The sequence below is a fragment of the Bidens hawaiensis genome, unplaced genomic scaffold (genome assembly GCF_021521415.1).
Source record: "Bidens hawaiensis isolate Kalapana, Puna unplaced genomic scaffold, B.hawaiensis_p1.1 tig00006273_1, whole genome shotgun sequence".
NCBI lineage: Eukaryota > Viridiplantae > Streptophyta > Magnoliopsida > Asterales > Asteraceae > Bidens > Bidens hawaiensis.
This window is the reverse complement of record NW_027491418.1, coordinates 47,296-66,386: the sequence shown is the minus strand read 5'-3', so window position 1 is coordinate 66,386 and position 19,091 is coordinate 47,296. Positions and strand designations below refer to the sequence as shown.

General features: G+C 36.3%; 3 protein-coding genes across 3 annotated transcripts; 1 reads left to right on the top strand and 2 right to left on the bottom strand.

Annotated features, from left to right (window-relative positions):
- Positions 1-414: 414 nt before the first annotated feature.
- Positions 415-3,502, bottom strand: LOC143631941 (ras-related protein Rab7-like). Its single transcript, XM_077100555.1, has 7 exons — positions 3,352-3,502; positions 2,111-2,137; positions 1,510-1,609; positions 1,105-1,251; positions 879-959; positions 654-796; positions 415-570 (listed from the first exon to the last, which is right to left on the bottom strand). Exons 1-7 carry the CDS (start codon positions 3,402-3,404, stop codon positions 504-506), a joined length of 618 nt encoding a protein of 205 aa, XP_076956670.1. The 5' UTR covers positions 3,405-3,502; the 3' UTR covers positions 415-503.
- Positions 3,503-9,831: 6,329 nt separating this feature from the next.
- On the top strand, positions 9,832-11,866 carry LOC143631940 (putative proline-rich receptor-like protein kinase PERK6). The gene is made up of 7 exons (XM_077100554.1): positions 9,832-10,413; positions 10,515-10,601; positions 10,717-10,787; positions 10,902-10,978; positions 11,052-11,193; positions 11,287-11,448; positions 11,589-11,866. Exons 1-7 carry the CDS (start codon positions 9,930-9,932, stop codon positions 11,775-11,777), a joined length of 1,212 nt encoding a protein of 403 aa, XP_076956669.1. The 5' UTR covers positions 9,832-9,929; the 3' UTR covers positions 11,778-11,866.
- Positions 11,867-12,944: 1,078 nt separating this feature from the next.
- On the bottom strand, positions 12,945-16,918 carry LOC143631939 (BTB/POZ domain-containing protein At1g63850-like). The gene is made up of 2 exons (XM_077100553.1): positions 15,617-16,918; positions 12,945-13,399 (listed from the first exon to the last, which is right to left on the bottom strand). Exons 1-2 carry the CDS (start codon positions 16,826-16,828, stop codon positions 13,115-13,117), a joined length of 1,497 nt encoding a protein of 498 aa, XP_076956668.1. The 5' UTR covers positions 16,829-16,918; the 3' UTR covers positions 12,945-13,114.
- Between the last annotated feature and the right edge of the window lie 2,173 nt (positions 16,919-19,091).

The window sequence follows — 19,091 nt, the reverse complement described above, 5'->3', positions numbered from 1 at the left end:
CCCCTAGTTGGAGAGAAATATAAACCTGGTTTATAATAAACAAAAGGTTTTTACCACCATCAACTTAAAGAAATGACATATTACCCAAAAACTAACTGGTTTAGTGTTCATTAGCAAAAGGCCAAGTGAAGGCCAATATGATGAAAGTTATGATAAAAATAGGGTATGTTGTAATTTGGAATTAATACCGGCCAATAAACCGAAGTTTGGATTATTAAAATCTAATATCCAAAAAAAAGTTTAAAACATACACAAAATATGATGCACATCAGGCCCATGCTAGGAACTTTTGATACCATAAAGGCAACAACTTTATTGAAAACAATCTTTTCAAAGAAATTTACCAACATTTCATTCGATTATTTATACTACCCAATCTTCTCAACGTAGATCAGGTAGAAATATGACCACTCATTAAAACCAATCCATTCATAAAACTAGTTTCATGAAACCAAATTTACAAACTAAACATCAAAACAAACCACTAATAAAGAAACTTCTCTCTAGCAGTCACATCCCGAGGCCCTTGGTTGACCCGCGTTTCCTACATCAATCGTATCAGGCAGATAACTTCATAGAAGAAAGACACCAACACGTTAGTATTAAAGTTTTATCATTTTTAAAAATATTTTAAGAGTTGAATTTAGACTTACAGTTCTTCCTCTTCAGTCTTCAAGGCATTTTTGGCAATGACTTCAAAAGCTTCTTCAACATTTATTCCATCCTTTGCAGATGTCTCAAAATATGGAATATTTCCTTTCGATGCACACCAAGCCCGCGCCTTTTTCTCAGAAACCTGTCACGAAAGTGATACCGTGACCAATGAGTAAACTTGATGGTCAAAAGTGTAGATTTGTTATTACTATTTAAAGGCGTACCACTCGACTATTGCCACCATCAACATCAACCTTGTTACCAAGAACAACAAACGGGAAATTTTCAGGATCAGAGGGGCTTGCCTGGAAGATTATATAAGATCGTAACTCGTAAGTTCATAATGCATGATATATAAATGTGCATAATTGACTTACTAGTTGACTTTAGCTTTTGAATCATTGCATTTGGCCTTTCAATATCAAGCAATCAATTTTCATGTTTACATACCTGAATAAGAAACTCCTCCCTCCAGTTGTTGAGATTATCAAAGGATTTCTGGACATTCACATCATATACAAGAACACAGCAATCTGCACCTCGGTAAAAGGCGACACCAAGGCTTTGAAATCTTTCTTGCCCGGCAGTATCCCAGATCTAAGACAAGAAGGATACCGATTCAGAGTCACAAAAAGTATGCATTTCTGTAAAAATGCAAAAAACTGAAATATATTCTTAAATTTAAACCATGCTTTACAGAATGTTTAAGTAAAGAACAGATCAAAAATCATAAAATTCAAATTACATGATCTTAATGGTCTGTTACAGAAGTTTCCACGTAATATCAATAGCCAAATAGAAATTCAAAACGCTTAAAGATCAACGAGGTCATCCAACGAGGTCACCACTACTAACCTGCAGAGTGAAGAGCCTATCATCAGACTGTACTTCCTTTGTCAAGAAATCAGCTCCTATTGTTGCCTTGTACTGAGGGCTAAACTTCTTGTTAACATATCTAAAAAGCAAATATAAAGGCCAAACAAGAACCATCCACTGTGTAACATTTGGTTTTATATACCGAGAAGCGCACAAAAGCAACAGGGTCTAAACCCAAAGCGCAAAGCACACTGATTTTCGTACACGAGGCGCAAAGTTTTTACACTATTATTTTTAGACATCTCGGAGGTTTTTAGCATCCCCTACCCAAAATTAGCTATAAATAAGCTTCATATATCATTCAAGGTATTAACATACATGTACAATCTAAAAGGGCAATTGTACAACATTTTGATACATAAAAACACTCAGGGTACAAAAGGCGCACGCCTCACCTGCACCTCGCGCTATTTTTCAATTCTCCTTGTGCGCCTCATGTACAATGGTAACAACACTTTTGGAGGTCACAATTTCAAATATTTAACACAGTTTTTGCTAATAAACACCAAATAATGCTTCCTATATAACAAATTTTAGTTAAGATCTTACACATTACTAATTATAAAATCACAAAGGATACTGATTCATCAAAGATGTCTTGCCAACCCTGCATCAACCAAGGATCACAAATCAGTCAACAATACAATCATGATTTCATTATAAGTTTATGGTTGCATAAATTATAAAAATGGGTAATTAGACTAATCGCCAACCAGTCCTCTGGCTATTAAAGGTAATCGGGACATTAATCGCCAATCAGTCCTCTGGCGATTAATTTTTTTGTAATCGGGACATTATTCGCTAATCGGTCTTAATCGATCAAATCCCTATGCAGTTAACGTGGAAAAAATGCAGTTAATGTGGAAAAAAATTGAATATTGGTCAAGGACCCATATCTGATACTCGGTTATCATGGTGGGAGGTAATTTTAATGTCATGCAGAATTTATAAAAAAATATAGCAATTTAACACTAACAATTCAGTATGCTCTCCTACCATTAACAAATTAACCTTTTGCAACTTACAAAACACTAACAATTGTAGCAAGTAGGAACTGATTAAGACTTAAAACACTAAAAATTGACAAATTAAACTTAAAAAACTGATATCGGCATATCAGTCAAATATTGGTCAATATCGCGGATATTGTCGGTGCCGATATTCTCAACGATATTCTGCTAGAGGTCCAATAACAGCTATAGCACCAATATCAACTGCATAGGCCAAAGGCAGTCAAAATCGCCCCGAATTAGCCTTAATTCTGGCCAGTTTCCGGTGATTTTGGATTTTGAATGGGTTTGAGAAGGGGTTAAAACCTGTCTACTTCAAAAAATTACATAAAATTATGTGTGTGTGTGTGTGTGTATACATATAAAACCGAAAATTACATATAAAAATTCCAATCCGAATAATCCTTAATCAATACCCCACTGCCAACTAGCACGAGTTCTACAGAACTGATCTAAAACCCTAGAACCCGTAATATGTATAGCTTGAGAAGCTAAATTGTTACACAAAATTCGTGAAATTAAGTTCATATCGAACTGTATCACCAAACGTAACAACAATTGCACAAACCCTAACAAAGGAGAACTAACAGGTCAACACAACAATTGGACCTAATATTAATTATTAACCTAAACAATTGAACTTAAAAACGGTAACGTGTACGCTAGTCAAAGCGAGTTCAATCAATTTGACCTGTTGGATAGTCAAACCGCATATCGAAATTAATCAACACAGCAAGCAAAATCAGATCAATCATATATTAATCGAAAGAGTAAGAACGATCGGTGAGTTGGAATAAAATAAACCACTGACCCGCTGTCACCGAGGATGATGACCTTGAGTAGAGTTCGTCTTCTAGAAGCCATCGAAATTGGATCCGATCTAGAGAGAGAGAGAGAGATGTTAGTTGCAGTGTTAACTAATGGAAAATGAAGAACGCCATTGGGTGTTTGTATGGCGTAGGATTTATCGAACTCAAATTACTTATTTCTTTTCTTTTTTTTTTGAAAATTTATATTTTAAATATATTTGGGGATTAAAAAATATGGCATGGGATCCTTCCGGTCCCACACCATCCATGATCTTCCCACACCATTTTTTGTCCTATACGGCTCGTATAGGCTATACGGTCGTATAGGACCTGAATTGTGTCATAGGTTGTCTGCCATTGTTTATTGTGTCTCGTATAATATGGGTCGTATAAGCCTATACGACTGTATAGACAATTTTTTTAAAAAAAAATAATGACCAATATACAATATATGTGATTTATACGAGTCGTATTTGGCTCGTTTATAGACACTTTTTTTTTAAAAAATGATGACCATATATACAATATATGTGATTTATACGGGTCGTATTTGGTTCATTTATCTTAACGGGTTAAATGTTGAGCTCAGGCTTAGCTCGTCAAAAGCTCAAGACTATCTAGGCATATTTGTTGCTTACATATAATAAAAATTTGAGGTTTTTTTAACATCTAGTCAACATACATTAAAATAAAAATGCACACCAAAATTTGAGGTTTTTTTTAAATCGTTTTCCGGCAGCGATTAAGGTAGTCTGAATGTTTCTGCAAATGTTTTCTATACGGTCGTATAGCCCTATACGACCGTATAGCTTTTATTTTCTATACGGTCGTATAGCCCTATACGACCATATAGCTTTTATGGTTTTGTCTGAATGCAATACGAGACATGTAATGCCTATACGGTATAGGCTGCAAAAAGCTATTTTTTTGTCCCCTTGACAGGCATGTATACCCTATATGGCCGTATAGGCCTATACGAGCCGTATAGGCATGTGAGGGTGGTATGGGAGGATCACATCCCAAAACTATATATTATGAGTCGCTGGATATTCGTATAAGCTTGTAGTATGTGTCTATTTTTCTGTTTACTTTTATTTTTATTTCTATTTTCTTTAATTATTTTGTTTTTGAAATGGTCATGTTTAGTTCAATAGGTTGACATGTTAATATGTTTAATCAAACAACTCAATATGTCATGATGTCAACATCTCTTTTAACCTATTTATTACAACTCACTTACATTGAGAATACAATTTTATTATTTGATTACTATTGGTCAACTCATTTAATAATTTAAAATAAATGGGTAAAACATGTCATGTTCGGGCTATACTATTTTAAGCGTTTAGGATAAAGTTGATTGTTTTACACAAATAAATATTTGGGTAATATTTTTATTGAAATAATTCAACCCTTCAACAATACACGATTAATACTGGTGTTTTTCTCGATTATAACAAAAGTATCTGTTTTTTTCACATGGTATATAATTCACGTTAAAACAACAATTAATTCAAGTATTAAAACAAACTTAATTTATGTATGATAACAACATATGTAAGCATTATACTAAGTAAAAACGTATGAAATCCATATATAATAAGTTAAATAACGAACTTCGATTTCTTGTTTCTTACTTGGTATAATAAAGAATGTTCTAAACTATTAGCAGGAGTAGAAGTTGTGACAGTTAAGAAATTACAGCCTTCCGAATAGGAACAGGCCAAACCGTGGGTATATATCATGAAGTTACAAAGGTTGTACCCGTGAACCAATCTCACCCACACATCAAATTATCGTATCCATTACAAGGGATTGAATAAAAGTTTCCTCATATTTAACTAGTATTATTTGAGAAAAGCCCTTGTGTTAATATTTGTGCCTTATTGACATGATTCGACCGTCATTCGGGTCAATATTAAATGAAGAAATGGTTGCAAAAAGTGAAGAAATGGAGGCTCAAATGAAGAAATCGAGACCCAAATGAAGAAACGGCAACCGAAGCAAAGAAATGGTGTATGAAACGAACAAATGGCGCCCAAAATGCATAAATGGCATCAAAAAGGCTTTTAGCTCTATGTCTCTTATCCCTAGGAGGTTTTCATCCACTAGCAGTTTTTTTCGAAAAACTCTATTTTTCTGGTGTGGATGGCAAGCAAGCCTATATTTCTTAGTTTTAATAGGACTCATTACACGCGTTGTTTCTATCTATTATTATCTAAAAACAATCAAGTTATTAATGTTTGGACAAAACCAAGAAATAACCCCTCATGTGCGGAATTATAAAAAATCCCATTTAAGATCAAACAATTCCATCGAATTGAGTATGATCTTTTGTTTGATATCATCTACTATACCAAGAATATCAATTAATGAATCCGATTACTGGAATTGCTCAGATACCCTGTTTTAGTATCTTGTGTCTATTTCTTAGTTCAAGATCCCTTTTACTAACTAGAATCAAAGAATTAGTAGATATGTTCTGCCCAAAACGGCAATGGGCTTGGGTTATGAACTTATAATCTATAATATGATGATCAAGTCAAATATATGATTATAAGTTTATTTCATACCAGACCAGACTGGAATAGGGTTATATGCATTCTCATTGTGAGAAAGGGTCATTTAAGCGTATCTAAATGGATATTATGCGAACATATGAATCCCTGCATCGTTACATTCCATTTAGGTTTAGGAATAAGCGAAATTGGACCTACTTTTTACATATCCCTCGTTATTTGGGAACCTATTCACCTCTTTGGTCTTCTATTGAATCAAGAAATAGGTTTGATTGTCCATCTTTTGATATGTTGTATATCTATATAAGGCATTATCAGTATTATTCAAATCGAAGCAAATGGATGTCCAATTCGGGCTTATATGACATGGCCGATCAATAGAAATACTCCAACACTCCACTATTCCATACATCACACTAGATAGATATCATATTCATGGAATATGATTCACTTTCAAGACGCCTCGCTGGTGAAATGGTAGACTTGCGAGAGTCAAAATCCCGTGCTAAAAAGTGTGGAGGTTCGAGTCCTCTTCAAGGCATAATATTGAGAATGCTCATTCAATGAGAAATTCAATAAGAGATCTCATATAGCAATATCGATTTGATCCGACCTCTTGGAATAAGTTCAACAACGGATCACAAAATTTTGTCATCTTCTATATCTTATGAATGGGGAGTCTGCCTTAAAATTTCAAATTGTCTGCCATGCACCCACCCCTCGAATATATGCTTCAACAGGAATTACACAAGGGTAGATTATAAACCTCTAGTCAAACGACCTCCGTAACCTAATAGTCGATATATTTCAAAATCGAGAGATGTCTAGCAGGGGGTTCTATTAAACAACAATTAGCAAATCGAAATTTACGAATGATTATAGATTAGTCATTGGTATAATGAAAAGGATTTGAGGAAGAAGAACCCATATGTAATGAATGGGGAAATATAAAAGTTGGAACAAGAAAAATTTTTTTTACTTAGACGCGTGGAATTGGCTAAACATTTTATTCGAACAAATATAGAACCAAAATGGATGGTTTTGTGTCGATTGCTACTTCTTCCTCCTGCGTTGAGACCAATCTATTATATAGATGAGGATAAACTAGTGACCTAATGACTATATTCTTCTCCTATTTGAGTTTTACTCACATCTTGAATAATAAATTCAAGGACCAAAAGGCACGAATTGCATCCAAAAGGCACAAATGCATCCGAAACGAAAATCAAGGCCTAAACGGCAAAACCTTTAGATTCGCAAATTCACATTTGCTTACAATCAACATTGTATTTATCCTCCAGATCTGATCCAAATTTTTATGAAGCTTGATGCCCTTTGTTCGTTTTGGACATCATTTCTTCACTTTGGTTGCCATTTCTTCAGTTGGGCCTCAATTTCTCCATTCAGGCCTCAATTTCTTCATTTTTTGCAACATTTTTTTCATTTTGGCAAACGTGAATTAATTCAAATATGAAAACAAACTTAATTTATGTATGATAACAACATATGTAAGCATTATACTACGTAAAAACGAGTTTGTTAAACATTATGCGACATATTTACCTTATCAAAGAATTCTTTATTGGACTTATATGGTAAAGCTAAACCCACCATAAAGCTAACTATATATGCCAAAATAGGGCTTCATTCTAAAACCTAGTAGCAGTAGATAAACTGATAAGCTTCTGTACGTGTGGCATCAATTTCTACATTAAATTGGATATGTTTTGCACCCAACAATCCTCCCTTCAAACCATGCTATTAGAGTATTAGGTAACAACACATCCAAAAGCTTCAATACAAGACATATGGATCGACTTGATTTAATCGTGCCCTTTTTTTCTAACTTTATATTTTATCGTTAAATAGCAGTCAACTAGGGTAACACCACCTGTTTCCTCCACGTCCAAGCTAAATCGAAACTCTAATATTGCTTGATAGGAAACATATCAATCAGCCAATCTTGAATAGATAAACTATCAATCATCAAAAGTAAAAGGATGGCATCAAATAAGTTAGTGCAACTTATGTAGTAATTAACTATGATCATCATCAGGTCCAGCAGTGACAGAAACAAAATGCTGTCAATAGTAAATGTGACCAACAGTACTTGGGCTATTACTACCAATAAGGCAATAATTATATATGATCATCAGAAACTCGGACTAACATCAGTATGTGGCATTTGTAGTATGTGTGCATGCATCAGCAGCACTGCTGGCATATCAATTTTCATACTGCTAAAGCAGTCCTTGAGAGAGACTTTTTGCTAGCAAAAGTCACTGTTGATGGTAATCAAATAATTGTTGATTCTTTTTAACCACCAACTGATATATTTTTACATGAAAACTTGTGTAATTTCAATAAAACTTTGGGATGGTTGTCCAACTATAAAACATAATTTAGTTTAATTTTGTCATTTTCTGATAAACATTTCATAACAAAATATCTCAGACTCGTTCTTGTTTCTCTTTGACTTATCTAAATTAAACTTCTATATTATCATCAATATACATCAATCTGAAAGTGATATGTGTACACTGTTCAAAAAGATGTTGAAGACTTATTCAAACTGTAAAGCCTACAAAGTGGATGCGATTAAAGAGATCAAAGTTATCGTTTGATATATTTAAATTCCGGCAATATATATATAAAGAATTGATACACTAAGTGAGTGTTCATGAGTCATAAATCGATTTTGATGCCAACCATTATGTGAAAAAAAGAAACTAAAAATGGAAAAGAAAAACAAAAATTTAGGGAACTTATTTATAGGATGTTTTATGGGGATAGAAAGAAATCTCATGTTTTCTTTGTTGAGCAGGTAACCATGCAAAATGTTTTCCTCCCTGCCTCCTTTCAGAATCTGCACTTATACCCTAATCTTCTCCTCCATTTCTTTTTCGTCTATTTCTCCAACCCTGCAAGTCAACAACACCTGTCTATTTCAACCAAATTATACATCAAAGATTTGCATGCAAATTTGCAACTTTTGTCCAATATACAAGAAAGTTTTGTGTTTTTATGCAAGGGGTTTCCAAGATTGATCAATCTTTATACCCTTCCATTCTTTTCCTTATCATGATATGTAGCTTTCTAGACCGCGGCCTTCAAGTTTCGGGGGACCTGTTAAGGGTAAACTAAGATCTAAACGAACAACCTTGATTTCAAAATGCCCTCGGATGATGATTATAACAGCAACGACAACAACAATAACGACAATCAAAACAACGGTAACAACGACAACAACAACAACAACAACGGAAACAACAACAACGGAAACAACAACAACAACGACAATAACAGCACCAACAACAACAACGACAACAATAACAACCACAACGGCAACAATAACAACAACAACGGCAACAACGGCAACAATAACAAAGACAACAATAACAACAACGGAAATAACAACAATAACGGCAACAACAACAATAACAACAACGGTAACAATAACAATAACAACGGCAACAATAACAATAACGGCAACAACAAAAATAATAACAATAATAACAACGGAAATCAAAAGGCTCCACCGCCGCCACCACCACCACCTCCACCTCCTCCCCCACCACCCCCACCCCCACTTCCACCCGGACAACATAAGATACCCCCTTCACGTCCTCATCCTGAAGAAGCCGGTAATGACATTTTTATAACGGTAGGAGCGGTAGCTGCAGCCGGATTGATGTTCTTTATCATGATATTATGTGTAATGGCTGCCCTCAAGAAAAGGAAAAGAAAACGACCTGAAGAGATGTATTACTATAAAGACAATGACCAGATAAAAGGTAAAATATTATTCCATCACTAGATCTTACTTTTCATAACATATACAAACTTTACAGTAAAATCACACTCATAGCAAAGTTGATGATAGGTTTAGAAAGCCAGTTCCCACATACCCTGGCTCTAAAAACCACACCCCATTTATTTGGCATTTATAGAGTAGTGATGAATCACAATGGTGGTGTAATGTCTTTGTTGCAGATAACACCTATTATGCACAAGAAAATCGTCCGAATCAATCTCAACCACCAAATGATGTCCATCTAAAGATGCCGCCAGTGCCACCACCGGCTAGTGGTCCAGTAAGTTCCGAACAATCATGGGTGGCGGCACCACCACCGCCACCACCTGGTATGATGAGTAGTGAGTTCAACTCATCTATGTTCTCTGGGCCATACCAAGCCCCCTTGCCACCTCCGCACCCAACTGTGGCTCTCGGGTTCACTAAGAGCACTTTTACCTATGATGAGTTGGCCGCAGCTACCCGAAGGTTTGATAACTCTCTACTTTTAGGGGAAGGTGGCTTTGGGTATGTGCACAAAGGAGTTTTACCGAATGGAAAAGAGATAGCTGTTAAGAGCCTTAAATCTACGAGTGGTCAAGGGGAGCGTGAGTTTCAGTCTGAGGTGGAGATTATTAGTCGTGTGCATCACCGGCACCTTGTATCTCTTGTCGGATATTGTATCACTGGACGGCAAAGATTGTTGGTTTATGAATATATTCCCAACCATAGTCTTGATTATCACCTTTATGGTATGATTGTGGAACCATATTAATTTCTTCCAGATTTTGGTTCAAGTATATATAGCCACTTTACTTTATATGTTACTCATAAGTTGTGGTTTATTTTACAGGGAAAAATGCCCGGCCTATGAATGGCTCGACAAGGTTAAACGTCGCACTAGGAGCAGCCAAAGGTTTTGCATATCTTCATGAAGATTGTAAGCCCATCTTTAAGTTTTGTATTTGTATATGTATTGAAATATGTATAGGTGTGTGTGTATGTTTAGATACATATATATGCAGGGTCGACTAATTAACTCTTATGACATGTAGGTCAGCCTCGTATCATCCACAGAGACATTAAGGCAGCCAATATTCTGATTGATGAACACTATGAAGCTAAGGTACCAATGAGTTTTACATAGCACTATGGAAAAACTCACTCTAAATGTAAAAGGATCAATATACATAAAATAAAGAATACATGTTAATAAGGATACTTACTCATCGTGAACTAGGTAGCAGATTTTGGACTAGCAAAGCTTTCAACAGACAACAACACTCACGTGTCAACGCGTGTTATGGGAACATTCGGGTAAATTTCACTATTATCGCGTTATTACTTAAGATTAACAAAGCAAATGATCAATAAGGTGTGTGAAATGAAGGTACCTGGCTCCTGAATATGCATCCAGTGGGAAGCTTACAGAGAAATCAGATGTCTTTTCCTTTGGGGTTGTGCTCTTGGAATTGATTACAGGTAGACGACCCGCAGAGTCAAATAATGATGACGATAGCTTAATTGACTGGGTAAGCATTTATATTACTTCAATATTTGATGACACGTTTTCTTTTGTCTATATTTCCGTTTCACATGTTCTTGTTCTCATTATTGTCTTTCAGACTAGGCCTATACTAGCAGAAGCAGTAGAGGGCGGAAGCTATGAAGAGTTAGTGGATAAACGTTTAGAGAACAACTATAAACATGAGGAGATGTATCGAATGATTGTATGTGCATCGGCATGTCTTGTACGCTCTGCAAGAAGACGGCCTAAAATGAGTCAGGTATGCTACCTGTTTAACCAACTTGTTTGTCACGTTTTCCTTTTAGCTGGTTTTTCATTTGACCTGCTTGAAATAAAAGAAATGAGAAAGTGGTATGTTAATGAAAAAGAAATCAGTGTTGTCTAACACGACGCCGACAGGTTGTGCGTGCATTGGAAGGTGAAGCTACATTGGATGATCTAAACGCGGGAACCGTGGGTAACATGTCAAGTGCAGGGGGCTCAGAAACTGATTTGCATAAGTATGGCAAAGCAAGGACATCAAGCCAAGAATATTCAAGTGGTGAGTCGGGTGGCAGCAGATCAAGCGAGGGGCGCAAGTTTAAATAGAACATTTAATCGGCTAAAAACAAAAAAGGGAGAATATGAAAAAACTTAAAACAAGAGTGCCATGTTGAGCATTGTTACAGCAACAACTTATGACGCGGTGTGCATGAATCTTGTGAAAGTTGGCATGAATTTGAGCGTTGCCTATTCGTTAGATTTCTAGAACAGTTTGCTTTGAGCCTTAGAAATTTTGGATCTGTAAAAATTTTGAATGCCTAGGGATTAAGTTCATATTTTAAATTTTCGTGTTGTGTGACGAATCATCCATTGGTGTAATTAAGATTTCAAGATTCAAATGACTAAAACAGGATCCAACCTCGAATACAAGCTTCTTTAGTTTGAGTTATCTTACGGACTTACACCTTGTGTAGATAATTCGGTATGATACCATGATATAACACAGGTCACTTGTACAGCAAATTATGAGTGTCAAATGAGACATGTTCCTAGCTTGGGTAACAAGCCAAAAGATTTTCCAATATTGGCAGGTCTGTTAAAATTCCCGATACCTCCCTTGGTTACCAAACATTTTAATGTTAGTTCGGTTTGATATTTTTAAATAAGATAGCAGTTCGGTTTAGTTAAATCAGTTTTGTAAAATTGTAGTCAGTACTGAACCTTAAAACTCAGTTAACAAAAAGAAAACAAAAATCGAACCATGTTTTCCATTCGGTCTTGTCACTTTTTATGGTTAACAAATTTTCATGCTGACCTATCACAACCCACCGTTTCAAGCTCACATCAGCTTCATTCGTTTCAAAACTGCCTCTATAGCGCACGACTGTTACGACCTAATTGATAGTTGAGGGACTACATAGTCATTTTTTATTTCAGAGGGACTATTTTTGTATCTAGTCAATTCTTGTAATAGATCGATGGTTATAACACAGCTACACACTTACACCCAAGCCATTACTTTTCTTTGTTTCTAAGCTAACAGCGACTAGGGTTCTATCGTCGAATTTGGGTTGGTCATTGAAAGTTTTAAGGAATCAGTCCCTTTGTGCACATGTGCAATTTCTTAATATGATCAAACTTGCAATATAACCTTATGCCATTCCACCTAGTCTACTCTTGAAATAATATAACCGAAAAATGAACTATTTTTCGGTTTCAGACAAAACTAAACCAGTATGGCCCATCACTAACCATATGTATCAGAATAACATATAGTAAAACCATCCATGCCAATCACTAACATTTACAAAGAGACAAAACAGGTTCTTCAAGGTAAACTACATTCCCAACAAACCAGTTGTATATACATGCAAACTTTCGGAACCAGAGTTAAATCAAGCTTAAACTTCAACACAACTTTTACTAAATTAGCCCGATAACACTCAAGAAAGTTGGCAGTGATCACCTTGTAACTGTCGGTTTGCACGGCGGAACCAAGTGGTGAATGCTGCAACCAAATGAGGACAGTCCTCCACATTTCGAGTTGAAAAGCTCAAACATTGCTGCAACAGTTCTTGAGCTTCAGACATTGGTAATGTTGATATGATTTTCAAGAATGTTTCTTCCAGTTCTAGATACAATGATTTATGATTTGTAAGCATTGGTGTCATGTTGTCTTTACACACAATCAACACCGGCAGCCAATCTTTCACCAATTTCATCCTAACCTGCACGTGAAGATTCAACAAAAATAACCATTGCCAGTAAAATCTCACACATGTTAAAACTATTGGCAGGGTTTGTGTTGGGTGGAAAGCAGACAGACCACATCTCTATGCCAGAAGATAACGGAGACTAATTCAAACATAAAGGTATATTACAAACACAGAGGTGCTACTCAAGGAATCTTAACAGAATAACAGAGTACTAGAATCATCATCATCATCATCGTACTCAGTATATCCCACCAATAGCAATGCTATGGTGGGGTCTGAGGAGGGTAAGATGTAGACAGCCTTACCTCTGTCCCATAGGGATAGAGAGGCTGCTTACGGTGAGACCCCCGGCTCGATAGTAGTTTTGCATCAATCCTTGGACATAAGGCACATAGCACTCAATCATCGGGACACCGACTGATTGGTGCATGTGCCCTTGTCTTTCGGCTATCAACGCCACCACATGATGCCTGATTAACCTTCCGCCACTTTCAAAAAAATATTCAAAAATAAAATTATAACTCAAAATATAAATCATAAACAAAAAAAGTAAAAACACTAACATGTTTCCTATGTTGTCCTCGTTCCATAAAAAAAACCCACCAAAAATCGAACCAAAACCGAAAAAACCGACGAATATGAAACAAAAAGCCAAAACCGGACCACATCAATCGAAATCGAAAAAACAATCAAAACGGAACTAAAAAAATTCAAACCAAACAAAAACGAAACTGAAAAAGCAGACAAAAACGAGTCCGGAATCGACCCAAAAAAAACCAAAACCCAACCCGTCACGGGTGAAAACTCGTGTTGGCTTGAAACCTGAACTGAACCCGTTCCAATCTGAAACCCGTTTCGTGTCAAAACCTGTCTTGTACAAAAACCCGTTCCGATCCTAAATCTGTCACATTTCCTTAGGACACTAACCCACATCGACCCATTTCTTTGAACTTGTCGACCCATTTTGACCCAAAATTAAAAGGATGGAATTTTAAATGACTCATATTGACCCATTTAGGGTGTGTTTGGGATTGCTTATTTAAGTGAAAAAGGACTTTTTGTTAAAAGGACTTATAAACTTATGAAGTTTTGAAAAGAAGTTTTTGAAAAAATGTTTGGATTAGCTTATGTGTTAGGGAATACCAAAATGACTAAAATAGACACTTTTTTTAAAAGAGGTGTAATGGGTTTTGAGGGTTAGAGGGGTGTAATAAGTAAATCAAATTCATTAAGTTAATAAGTTAGAGATTCCTAACTTTTCAAAACCCATTTATTTTGCCATCACCATAAGTTAAAATTCAAAAGGCCTTATGGTTTACCAAACACCTTATACACCTTATTAACTTTTCAAAAAATTTATAAGTTATAAGTTGATGAAAATAAGGAATCCCAAACACCCCCTTAGTTAAAACCTTTTACCCAAACCAACTCATTTAATTTTTAAAACTCAAATTAACCCATTTGAAAGGGTTTGGGTCAAGATTGCCACCCCTAGCCTGTAGTCATAGAAAAGTTGCTTCCAAGAAGAAGCGCAGCTCCAAACAATACCCAGACATAAATGCACAGTAAAATAAAAACATAGACTGCTACTTGAGAAATCTAAACAAAACAGAAAAACAAAAACTAAAATATGGTACTACTACGTTACCAATAACATGAAAAATGATGAATTGTATATCAGTAACAAATAAATCATATACAGAGACAACTAGATGATTCATGAAAAAAAAATCTCACACTGTAAAGTTATTAGTAGGGTCTACAGACCATGGGAGGTAGGCAAAGCATACCTAAACCTTATATCCCAAGGGATAAAGTGGTAGCTTTCAGAGAGACCAGCAAACCAAATCCAGATATAAATGCTTATTAAAATAAAAACATAAAATGCTACTTAATTAATCTAAACAGCAGAAATACAAAGTACTAATATATCGTATTTGTAAACTAGTAACACAAAATATAATAGAAAATAGAGAAGCTTTATAATAGTAACAGATAAACAATGTAAAGACAAAGAAAAGAAGAAGATTCATGAAACCAAAAAAAAATCTCACACGTATAAAAGATATTAGTAGGAACTACTGAATGCGGTCTATAGGCAAAACATACATCTATCCTAAGGGATATGTTCTTAACGACATCTATGCTACTTCACAACGACATTACAATACTTTACAACGACATTACAACAGATAAAGGCATAAGCAATCTAGAAATGCATAAGCAAACCTGTCTAGAAGACAAAATAACCCCGGCAGCAACCGCATTCGCAAGCTTACACGTACACCTCATAACAACCGAAGGAAGCCCGGGAACAATATTCCTCCACGCATCATCCCTAAACGCCCTCTGCAAATTCGCGGTAAACAAAGCCTGCTCACTCCATGCCTTCACAGCCGTATCCGCCGCCCTCAACTCAATCATCCTCTCAATCAACCACAACAAATGCCTACCATTCGTCATTGCCGTATGCAAATTCAACCTCTGAATCGCCTCCGTCTCATTATGGTCCCCACGCAAGTCCGGACTCGAATACTCATCCAACGACTCCTTCACCATGTTCAAACTCGTCTCGAACGACTTATCCAACACGCGCCTCGCCAACTCCCTCGACGAGAAGTCCCTTAACAACTTCGCAACAAACGCCTTCGCAAACGCCATATTCGGATGGTTATGAATCGCGGTTAATATCAATCCGTGAAGCATTTCTTCCGATAAGTCCGATTTTGGAGGCGAAATCCTAGCTAACAGTTCTGAAGACTCTTCATCACTTAACAAAGGAATTAAACTTAATACAGTCCTCTCTTCGTCCTCTGTCCACGGGACCGCTTCGAGAAACTTCACACACGCGGTTACACAGTCCTCGAATAATAACTCTAAAGCAATCGGAAGCAATTCTAAGGCCGTGGATACAGTATCAATAGCAGCATTGATTTCATTACTATATAACAGTTGAAGAACGGTTAAATGATTATTAATCGAACCGGCCGATGACGGGACCGCTAAATTGAACCGGTAATAATCGATTTCACCGGTCGACTCTTTCTTCCACCGGTCGGATAATAACGCGGAGAAGTATTTAGACCGGCGGAGTACGGACGAGTGGAGGTAGATCTGAAACTCGGAGGATGAATCAACGGCTAATTGCGTTTCAGAATCATCCGAATCGAACGGTGAGGATTGATCGAGGTAGAGGCGTAGGATGACGTCAGCGGTGGTTGGATCGTTGAAGCCGTTGGAAAGAGTTGGAGCGAGTGGGACCGGGGAATGATGACGGGAAGTGGATCGGCGGATGGAGGAAGATGACGGTAACGGTTTGTGGGAGACCTCCGTTAGGGTTCCGTCTGGGCGAGAGGTGTCGATTAACGCGGCGGTGGATGAGAGGCGGCTGTGGCTTCCGGCACAGTGGCGTTTTTTGGTTCCGGTGGGACCGCCGATCATTGTGGTGGTGGTATTTGGTTGTGAAATGAACCGCGAAAACGAGATTGGTGAATGTGGTTTTGATGATGGGGTTATGGATTGTTGGCCGTTTGATATGGAGGGTGTCCACGTGGTGGGCGATGATTAGGGGATGATAAGTCTATACGACAACTTGATGGAGGCGAGCACAGTGAATATTTTTAATATAAGCGGATAAGGGATGAGATTACTTTTTTATTTTCCATAAATCATAGAAAATTAGGGAAACATCTAGATAGCCGGTATGGAAATTTTTAGGGTCAAACGAATGATGGAATATAATGAACGAGGGAATGTAATGGATGAGGTAATAGAATGGGTTATTATCATTTCATTGATATGTTTGGTTACCATGTGGGAATGACATGAATTCTTAGTTTTTATTTTTTGGTAAGCTAGAAAAAGCCGGAATAAAATAAAAATGGTAGTGAGTGGCGGTGGGCAGAGAGCAGTAATGGTGGTGGTGAGCGGTGGGAGGTGATATGGTGTGAAAGATGGATGGAATGAAAGGAATACAATGTGGGTGGATGGAATGAATTTGGGGTGTTTTAGAGGGAATGAAATGAACATGGTAATAAGTGATTGCATTTCATTAACCAAACAAACACATTTTTTTTCATTCCATTATAATGGTCCATTCCATTATGTCTCCATTCATGCATACCAAACGCTATCTTAATCTATCGGGCTACTATGATATGATAGTTGCTCGTGTTATACACGGATAAAAAATATTTCAAACGTTATATATATATATATATATATCATAAGAATTTTTTACATTGTTCTTTACAAAATCGCTAGATATAGGAAAAATATGTATAAATTGTGTGAATGAGAAACTTTATAAATATACAAATAATTGAATTGCTAAAACAATAGCTATACTAAAAAAGGAACATAAAATCAGTTATAAATAATTAATTGTGGTCAAAATCAGTTATTAAATCATTTAAAAGGAAATAGTTGGTTATGATTTTAGAATACATTAATCAGTGAGGTTATGATTCTAGAAAAAGATTAATTAGTGAATTATGTGACAATTCTATATATGAAAACCGGATGACTTATAAGCATATGTGGATATGTTAGTTGAAAGCCATGTGGATATCTTCTTTTGCTTTAATAGTATAGTAAGATGTGTAGTGTAAGGGCTACAAAATGAGGTGAATTGCGACATTTGATGCACAGTCATCAAAGAGTGTGTTTTTGTTTTAGATCCAACAATCCAGATTTCTTCCTACACTTTTTAGACACACTCATCTTTTTACGATAGCCCTCCCTATATATATATCGTAAAAAGATGAGTGTGTCTAAAAAGTGTAGGAAGAAATCTGGATGGTTGGATCTTGATAATCAATGACTAAGATGGAAAGATAGACTAGTTAGATGAGTGTTTTATTTTTAAGATTTAGAGTGTTGTGTTAAAGGGCAGTTTTGTCATATAAGTTTTGGTAACACACAGATTAACTTAATAAACTAGGAAGCTCCTACTTTTGTAACATCCTAAAATTTATAATGTTAAATAAAGAAAGTTACGTTTAGTGATTTCGCGTTATTAATTAATTAATGTCGAGTAAAGAACGGATCATAGACTTAGATTAATTAAGATGGGTTAAATGAGAATGGGCCTTAGGTCCATGGGCTTTAAGGGATATAAATATCCCCTAAACCAACCTAAAACCCTAAACCCTCATTTCATTTCCATCATAATCTCTACACACTCAAAAACACACACATACACAACACCATATTCGGCCGAGGGAGAGAGAGAGACATCTGAGACCAAGAATCAAGCCGACCATTATTAGATCTTCAATATACGAGATAACCAAGCAAACCGCGACCACACTGAACGTATAAAAGGTATGTTCTTGACCTTTAAAGTTTACGTTTTATTGAACGTTTAGCCTTTTGAATGTCCTTAAGCTAAAAGATCCAAGCTTTATAGTATATACGGGATATATATACGACCGAAAATGGTTAGGGAACGTTAGTGGGTGATGTCGAACCATAACAAGGGTATTAAAATCGCCAAAATGCTTGATAAAAACCAAACCCGTAGCTGAACTGGGCAACTTCGCCTGCGAACTGGGCAACTTCGCCTGCAAACTGATAACTTCGCCTTCAAAGCTTAACTTCACCTTCAAAGCTTAACTTCGCCTACGGCCAAGTTCGCCTAACTGGTAACTTCACCTAAGGCCAAGTTCGCCTAACTGGTAACTTCGCCTAAGGCCAAGTTCGC